Source organism: Vespa velutina, chromosome 1 (assembly GCF_912470025.1).
Source record: "Vespa velutina chromosome 1, iVesVel2.1, whole genome shotgun sequence".
Taxonomy (NCBI): Eukaryota; Metazoa; Arthropoda; class Insecta; order Hymenoptera; family Vespidae; genus Vespa; species Vespa velutina.
Genome location: NC_062188.1, coordinates 703547 through 712729, shown reverse-complemented (window position 1 = coordinate 712729; position 9183 = coordinate 703547). Strand labels below are relative to the sequence as shown.

Genomic DNA, 9183 nt, shown 5'->3' with positions numbered 1-9183 from the left:
TGACATTCACTAAGGGTTAAATGATAACGCAATTCAAATAGGAAATACTCTTGTACAGGAATCTTTTTTACAGAACATATGTTATTTCTTCGTCGTATCCCTTCAGCAAGATTAAAAATTGATACAAAACGTACGTCAAATCAAGATATCCTACTTGCGATTTAAACGAAAATTTAACAAACTTGATATTTATACGTAAAATTAATTAAATAGTTGCTTACCCATATTTTTTGTTTTCCACAATTTTTTCCACATGACAAAATATCTATTGAAATAAACTTCCTCTTACACATCGAACTTTTAGTTCAACGGTAAAAATAATATTACACTTTTTAAAAATTAATTACATAATTCACATTGATATAACCGCGCTTCTTTTTTAAATGTCTTTTAAAAATGACGAGATAAATCGACAGAGTCAACCATCTATCGGTATTTTTCAAAATTAATTACTTCTTGCTCTACTCTGTAGATATTGCAGACGTAGCGCCAGCCATCTTACATTTACTATTTCATTTTTAACAATTATTATAAACATTTTTTTAAGATTATTAACGGAAGAAAAGAAATTTCTCTCTCTCTCTCTCTCTCTCTCTCTCTATATATATATATATATATATATATATATGCGTGTGTGTATGTGTGTGTGTGTGTGTATATATATATATATATATATACGTAACCTCCTAGCAACTTTAAATTTCCATTTGACTGTATAAACGACAAAGGATTCCTAGCTATTAAGTAAAATATCAATTTTCAAATAGGGAAAATGTAATTGTATCGTATGGCCATATTGCGATTATTCGTGCCCTCTGTCCGATTTTATGCCTAATCGGAATTCGAAATTCCTGTCAATTCCAGTTTTCTAACCTTTACAACGGATGTCCCGGTATTTTGTAGTTTCAAATTCAGTCCTTCATTAGTAATAGTTTAATCGCGTAAAATAATATGATGTCGCGGTCTGTACGAGCAGAGACTCGTAGTCGTGCTAAAGATGACATTAAACGTGTAATGCAAGTTGTTGATAAAGTTCGTCATTGGTAAATGTTTTCATGAACTGTATTTTATGTGTGTTTGTGAAAAAAATACTTTCGTGTATTGTACATAAAAAATAATTTCTTATTAACAATCAATTATCCAAAGTAAATAAAAGTTAATATGTTAAAGAAAATTTTTAATAAAACATGTAGTATAATCTCTAATATTAAATGTTATTTATTATAAAGAAGTTTAGATTGTATTGTACATAATTCTTTAAATTTATTTATATAAACAAATAATATTTAATTTTTGTAGGGAAAAGAAATGGGTAACGATAGGGGAAACAACTATGAAAATTTATAAATGGGTACCTATTTCGACCCTTGACCAGGTATCATAATTAAATCGTAATAAAAGTATAACAAAATAATTTTCAATTGAATATTTTTAATTTCATATTATTATATTTTGTATTTCAATTGAAATATAAAATATTTTTTAGAAGAAAAAGGGAAAAACTGGATCAGATAAGGAAAATGGTTTACCTAGGAAAGGAGGAATAGATAATTCTAATTCAAATTTTGGCCTAACAGAAGACTCAAATACATGTAAGAGAATTTATCATAAAAGTAAATAATGAAGTGGTTATTAATTAATGATAATTAAATTTCTGAATGCAACAGGTTTTTCCACCGTTAGTGATTCTCAAGGATTAACCGACTTTTCAGCACATTTAGGATTTTCTGAAGATTCTAATTCTCAAAATAGTGAACCAACTCCTAAGAGGTTAAAGACTGATTAAAAATTATACTCGCATATACAAATTGAAGAATGAAATGTTTAATAATTTTTTAATTTCACAAATCTGCACATAACAGGTTTATATTAAAAAAATAATCTCTTAGATACATGGAATAAACACTGTTTAGAGAATTCTATACTTCGTGAATTTATATGGCACGAAGTGTTTTCTAAATGAATGAAAAAAATAGGAAAATTTCTTCTTATATTTCATTTATATTTAGCAAAATCTATTTGATAATGTATCATACAAGAAGCTAAATCTTGAAGACATTTTAAATTATGTAAAGTAAGTTTTATTTTTTTACATATAAATTTATTAAATGAATTTTCTAAGTGAATTTAAATAATAGGATCAATAATATTCTGATTTAGTAGAACAATTTTTACTGAATGTGCAATCCATTTACTAGCATTCAAATTTTTTGTTATAATAAAAAAGAAAAATAAATCATTAATGCCCAAATTGTATCCCAAATGTATTGTGCATTCAGAATGATTGCAGTATTATATTGTTTTTGCAATAAATCATGTTCTACATAATTCAAATGCAGTGCTTAAAAAATCTTTCTTCAAAAAACTCAGAATCTAAGATTGTGTAAAATATAATATTTTAAAACACATGCGTATTATTTTTTAACTTTGAAATGAGAATGTATTATTATACTTCATTGTACATATTTCAAACATCGTGTTACACGTCGATTAAGATTTTAAGGTCACTTGCATTCCTTCACATTTTATTATAGCACCGTGACATGTACAAAATAAGCTTTCTCTCATAAATAAAATAGTGCAAATCATGTGTATCAATGTTTTAATAGGATTTTTGGGTTATCTAAGTACTCTCATTAAATTTTTATAATTTTTCAATAGTATTTATTTTCAAATATATTTATTATCAATAATAATGACTGAGATTTGATATTAGGCATTAAAAAGTCATTAAATTAAATAAGAGTATATAACTTTATAACATTGTACAACATACGTATATCTTATTTTTAAGAATCTACTACACTATAGAATGTTATATATAATTATAATGACCAAAAACTGACAACTGCCCTTTTCAAATCCTTCTGAGAATAACGAAATAAACAAAATTGAAATTATATAGATAGATAGTTAATAAAACATGAAGCAGAAGTCAAAATAAAAATTTATGAAAGTAATATGTAACTATATCGCAGAAGCTCAACTATAAGAATAATATATATATATATATATATATATATATATATATATATATATATATATTTTTTTTTTTTTATTCTTAACAGTGGATTCTTAATATAATTTAACAGTGGATTTTATTTTTAATTTATGTTAAGTTGTACTTCCAAAATCGGACGATTTAATATTACGATTACTAGCATATTTTTCAGCAAAAAATTACCATGGTAAAGTCGTACCGTTGTATTGAAGAAAAGAACCAGTATGTTTCTCAGAAAGTGTTTCCATAACATTTAAAATGCTGGAAACACTGGTATCAATATCCAAGGGTGCATTATTTCCTCCCATATCGGTGCGCACCCATCCAGGATGTAAACAAACAACTAAAATCCCATCATCTTTCAAATCTATACTCATAGATTTTGTTGCAGCATTAAGAGCTGCCTAAAAAAATATTAGATAAATATTGTTTATAAGTCAAAATACTTGTTAATTCACAATCATGGTAACATTGCTTCAACTACCTTACTACATCTATACGAGTAAAAACCTCCTTGATCATTTTGTGTAATACTGCCAAGTATTGAAGTCATATTGATAATAGCAGCTCTGTTTATATTCATACCTTTTTCAATGTCATTGTTTTTAGCAGCAATCTTTATTAATGGTAGAAGTGTCTATAAAAATATTTTTAACATATAATAATATATTTTCAAAATAATATTAATAACGTAAATATAATTGAACCTTTGTCAACATAATTGGAGCTACTGTATTAATAAGAAAAGTATTTGTCAGATTTTCCTTCTTAACCATACCAAGTCTTGTAAATTTTTGTGAAATTCCAGCATTATTAAAAAGAACATTGAGTCCTGCAGATCCTACTTTTTCTTTAACGGTATTTACTATTTTTTGATAATTGCTTGTGTCAGTTAAGTCTATAAATAATTTACAATAATATTAATAAAAAATAATTTAATATTATAATGTATTTAATTATAATACATTCAAAATAATATGTTACATTATATTATATCAAATTATTGTAGATATGAGATGTAATAAATAATTATTCTTCCCTATATCACTAAAAGCACAAGAATTATCTGATAGTGAATACATAGTATATACATATGTATTGATTAACGTAACGTTGGTAAAATCATATCTTTTATTCAACTACAATTTACGCCGCCTTTTCGCATTCGTGGTAAGACTTTCAAGTAGTCATAATATTTTTTTTTTCCACGATATTGTACAAATTATGAAATCACATATATTAAAAATAAAAAGATCATGGTGTTTAACTTGTCATAGTAAAACACAAACAATTGAATCAGATTCCAGTGATTTGGAAAATGAAAATGTGGAATCTCAAAAAAGTGAAAATTTGGAATACGAAAACTTCGTCTTTTGTAAGTAATTTAATATCAAAAATATAATTTCTATACGAATAAAAGATCAATCCTTTTATTGTTCTAAATTGTATTTCAGTTGGATTTCTTAATCATTCGTCATACGTCTTAAATGTAATGTCATTGTATTTATTGATTTCTGCTTGAAATAACACATCCAGAGTTCTTAGTAATTCATAGAATGCGGTTTACCTATTTCAATGATATGAATGTTTCTTGATTTCTCAGCAAGTTCTTTCAGTTCCTAGATTAGAAAAAAATCTATTTATTATAACAAACAATGTCAAAGTTAATTCTTGAACATCATTTTATAAATTGAGATTTAATTTATTTTACAAATATACTTTAAAAACTTGTTTATTATTTTATATTATTTTATTTATTTATTTTTTTTTCTTTTCTTTTTTTTTATATATATATATTTACAATTTATATTTTTATTTTCGAAGTAAGTAACTAATAGAATTAATAAAATAATAAAATTTTCGGCTGCTTATAAATCGATTTCTTTTTTAACGATGAATATGACAATTTTCATTTTTAATTTACGAATTCTTTGTACATATGTCTTCTTTATTAATCTATGATTATATCACGTAATCTGTCTAATCATCTCAAACTAACTTATCTGCGCATTTGTGAAAAAATCATTGGATTCTGAAAATGTAAACATGACGGGTATTATTGTTTCAGCTAATTAAGCTAAATCATTATACAACTGCGTGGTATAACGCGTATTAATAGAATTACAAAGGTATGAAAAGGTTACAATTAAAGATTACAATATTATCATTAATATCGATAAATGTAACGCCGATGATATAATTTATTTGAACGTTTAGGGCTAATTTGAAAAGTAAACAATTGTAATATTATTAAAATGTTATAAAAAAAAAAAAAAAAAAAAAAAAAAAAAAAAAAATGTTAAGCTGTTAAAGATAGATGGAAAAGCGATAAGATTGGTAATTGAAAAATGTTCATAAAGATAAAAGAATGACTCGACTGGTTTTTGTAATTGGCAATTTCGATATCTAATTGTATTTATCCCGCGTCCTTGATGCGCTTGCGTAATATTTTACAATCACCGTGAGTCATTGTTCTATCAAAGACCAGGTACTATCTAATTCGTTGAAACATCATGGAATGGGGGGATGGTAGGGATGATATTCGCGCTTTTTCCGATCAACAGATGGCGATAAAACACAACGAACGGTATTTGTTCGTGACAGTATATTACTTCAGTATATTAAAGCTTTTTTGAGCGTTAAGGTCTTCCAATCGTTTTTTTTTCTTCTTGACAATTCGTAATATTATTTTTGCCAAATTAAAAACGTATAATATCGTTTCATTCGATTCACAAAGAAAAACTCTAAGTGATATTACTTGACGAAAAGAAAAGGAGAAACGACGATTAAAAGAAAATTTTCATGGCGCCGATCGGTAAGCATGTCTTATTTTGATTCGATGAATTCATTCATACGGTCATTGCGTCATCCAATTTTTGCCGTTTCCTACGTCACAGTCAATCTTACCGTCGCTTTGTTTAAGTCTCGACAAGTTGCAAAAATATTTTCTGGTGGTTTGGGTAATTGTACGAGATGCTTCACTAATCCAAGACCCAGGCCACGATTGCTACCGGTTATTAAAATTGATTTCATTTCTTTTTTTAACTTTTTATTCCGATACACGAAGCACCTTTCGAATATTTCTTTTTTCTCATGGAACGGACTTTTCTAATTTCGCGTTAGCTAGAACGCGTGCGGGAATACTAACGAAACAATATTGCGTGGACCGTTTTAATCGTTAAAACGAGCATCATCAGTGTGACGTCACGTGCTCGTAAAACGAGCGCGATAATCATGGCGACTTTAATACTACTCGCCGCGAGGCTCGTGTCATCTCGAACATCGCACAGCAAATTATTCGAGTTGTCACATACTGGATGCAACTTCTTTTATGGGAAAGCCGCAATGGCTTGCATGTGCAGTGAGTGCCGATAGCACATCTTATGTGTGCGTAATTCGTAACACGAAAGGCGTTTCTCATCTTTTATTTTACACCGTATTTAATTATTTATTTATATCTGATAATAGGCGGAACATTTAAACTTCGACATCAATCAAACCTAATTTATTCGTTTCATATATTATAAAAATTAAGGATTTTTCATTAAGTTCATTCGAAATTTTGTTGGTGTTTCAAATTTTCATTAAATACCATTGTTATTGTATATGTAACAATTTGTATGTATTAAACTTAACCTACGATAGATATCTAACATGTAATTATGTAATAGACAAAATAGTTCAAATTAAATGTCAGATATTAATTAATACAACAATTTTTATTCTAGCTCAACATAATTTTAATTATGACCTTTTGGTCATTGGCGGAGGATCGGGTGGTTTAGCAGCAGCGAAAGAGGCTGTTGAACTTGGAGCAAAAGTTGCAGTATTAGATTTTGTTACTCCGTCTCCAAGAGGAACTACGTGGGGCTTAGGTGGTACTTGTGTCAATGTAGGATGTATACCAAAAAAATTGATGCATCAAGCTGCATTACTTGGCGAGGCTATACATGTAAGTTTAAGGATATACAAGTATAATATTCTATATTAATTTCTATTATATATGATTTCCATACATAAATGTTGATTATAGGAAGCACAGTCTTTTGGTTGGGTGTTGCCTGATTCAAAAACTATCGTAAACAATTGGACAAATTTAAAAGTTGCTGTACAAAATCACGTTAAGTCAGTTAACTGGGTAACACGTGTAGAATTAAGAACGAAGTTAGTATTAAATGCATTGTGACAGATGTATTTTTAATTATTCTTTTCTAATATTATATTTTTATTTTAATACAGAATGGTAGATTATATCAATGCTCTGGGATATTTCAAAGATGCTCATACCATAGTCGGTATATTGAAAAATGGAGAAGAAAAAATTATTACCGCAGAAAATATCTTAATTGCGGTAGGTGGAAGGCCAAAGTACCCTGATATTCCTGGTGCTTTAGAATATGGTATTAGCAGTGATGATATTTTCAGTTTAGAAAATGAACCAGGAAAAACTCTTGTTGTTGGTGCAGGATGTATCCTTTCTTATTATTTAGTTATTTATAGTTTATAATATACGAATTTAACTTTTATTAAGTCTTTATGTTATTGAGTATAACAAGCAAAGTATATTTCTTAACAAATGCATAGATATTGGATTAGAATGTGCAGGATTTTTGAATGGTTTAGGTTATGATACAACAGTAATGGTACGTTCAATTGTGCTTAGAGGATTTGATCAACAAATAGTTAACATGGTAGCTGAAGAAATGAAAAATCGTGGCGTTCATTTCATTTATCAAGCTAAGCCTAAGAAAATTGATAAACAAGCTGATGGTCGTCTTTTAGTTGATTGGGTTGATAATGTATGTCTTGATCATCATATTAGGATATATAAATATATTAATGTATAAGTCGTTAATTAAGTAGTTAATTAAAATTTGTCTCTTCTAGGAGGGAAAAGTTCATCAAGATGTTTATGACACTGTTTTGTTTGCTATTGGTCGCCAAGCTCTTACAAAAGAATTAAAACTTGAAAATGCTAAAGTTAAAGTTCTTTCTGATAATGGCAAAATTGACGCGGACAATGAGCAAACGAACGTACCGAATATTTATGCAGTCGGTGATGTGCTTCATGTAAGATATTAATAATTTATTTGAAATAACAAGTGCAATAATTTACTTTAACATTAATTATTAAATACTTACAGAAAAAGCCTGAATTGACACCCGTTGCTATACACGCGGGAAAACTCTTAGCTAAAAGATTGTTTGGTAATTCGAAGGAAAAAATGGATTATACAAATGTAGCCACGACTATATTTACTCCTTTAGAATATGGTTGTGTTGGACTTAGTGAAGAAGATGCTATATCTAAACATGGAGCAGACGAAATAGAAGTTTATCACGCATATTATAAGCCTACAGAATTTTTCTTGCCTCAGAAAGATGTTTCTCATTGTTATGTTAAGGTCATTGCATTTAGAAATGGTGATCAGAGAATTTTGGGCATGCATTTTATTGGTCCAAATGCTGGTGAGGTAATCCAAGGTTTTGCGGCAGCTATTAAGTAAGTTCTTCTTTTTTTTTTTTGACAGGAACGTCAGAATTACACATTTTTAAACACTAAACGAGTTTTAAGAATTTTTTAACGAGAAATCCAAAGAATATATAATTCATTCATCTGTTAACTTTGCTTTTTCAGAAGTAACATAACATTCCCAATACTTAAATCTACAGTTGGTATTCATCCAACTAATGCTGAGGAATTTACACGTATACATATTACTAAACGTTCAGGATTAGATCCTAAGCCACAAAGTTGTTGTAGTTAAACTGAATACAGTCTTAAAGGATGTACTTTTAGCTACTGCTATTAAAGAATAGTTTACAAGGCGATTTACGATATATCTTTAAAGTGACCAATAATAGAATGGATATCTACTTAAATAACAAAACAAATGAATTGGATTTAATGCATTCTTTTTACATAAATCGATCAAAAGAGGAAAAAAAAAAAGAAAAAAAAAAAAATATTGTTATTTTATATGATCATATATTGCAGTGCATAAAAAGTTATAAGAAATGAAACAACAAGTTTATAAATTACTTTATACAATAAAAAAATATCTACTGTATAATGTTTATCGTAACTTTATCATTTTGTCTGAATAAATAAGAATGATTATATAACATTTTTTTGTTTATTATCAATATCCTTTGTAAATGTTTTAATTTTATTAAATATT

At 27.7% G+C, this 9183-nt stretch overlaps 3 protein-coding genes across 6 annotated transcripts; 2 read left to right on the top strand and 1 right to left on the bottom strand.

Moving 5' to 3' along the window:
- Window positions 1–590: 590 nt before the first annotated feature.
- Window positions 591–2588, top strand: LOC124951061 (B-cell CLL/lymphoma 7 protein family member B). Its single transcript, XM_047498819.1, has 4 exons — window positions 591–1043; window positions 1300–1375; window positions 1487–1592; window positions 1668–2588. The coding sequence occupies exons 1-4, from the start codon at window positions 952–954 to the stop codon at window positions 1784–1786; spliced, it is 393 nt and encodes a 130-aa protein (XP_047354775.1). The 5' UTR covers window positions 591–951; the 3' UTR covers window positions 1787–2588.
- Window positions 2589–3038: 450 nt separating this feature from the next.
- LOC124950981 (C-factor) lies at window positions 3039–6513 on the bottom strand. The gene is made up of 5 exons (XM_047498630.1): window positions 5909–6513; window positions 4569–4620; window positions 3709–3899; window positions 3486–3638; window positions 3039–3405 (listed from the first exon to the last, which is right to left on the bottom strand). Exons 1-5 carry the CDS (start codon window positions 6032–6034, stop codon window positions 3181–3183), a joined length of 747 nt encoding a protein of 248 aa, XP_047354586.1. The 5' UTR covers window positions 6035–6513; the 3' UTR covers window positions 3039–3180.
- LOC124950847 (thioredoxin reductase 1, mitochondrial) lies at window positions 4191–9129 on the top strand. Of its 4 annotated transcripts, none has more exons than XM_047498227.1 (8): window positions 4191–4376; window positions 6730–6953; window positions 7035–7165; window positions 7241–7470; window positions 7586–7800; window positions 7889–8071; window positions 8146–8504; window positions 8640–9129. In XM_047498227.1, the coding sequence occupies exons 1-8, from the start codon at window positions 4226–4228 to the stop codon at window positions 8767–8769; spliced, it is 1623 nt and encodes a 540-aa protein (XP_047354183.1). In that variant the 5' UTR covers window positions 4191–4225; the 3' UTR covers window positions 8770–9129. The 4 variants fall into 4 exon arrangements, with proteins under 4 accessions (XP_047354183.1, XP_047354203.1, XP_047354192.1 ...); XM_047498247.1 differs by lacking the exon at window positions 4191–4376 and adding an exon at window positions 5569–5816; XM_047498236.1 differs by lacking the exon at window positions 4191–4376 and adding an exon at window positions 5908–6362.
- The last annotated feature ends 54 nt before the right edge of the window (window positions 9130–9183 follow it).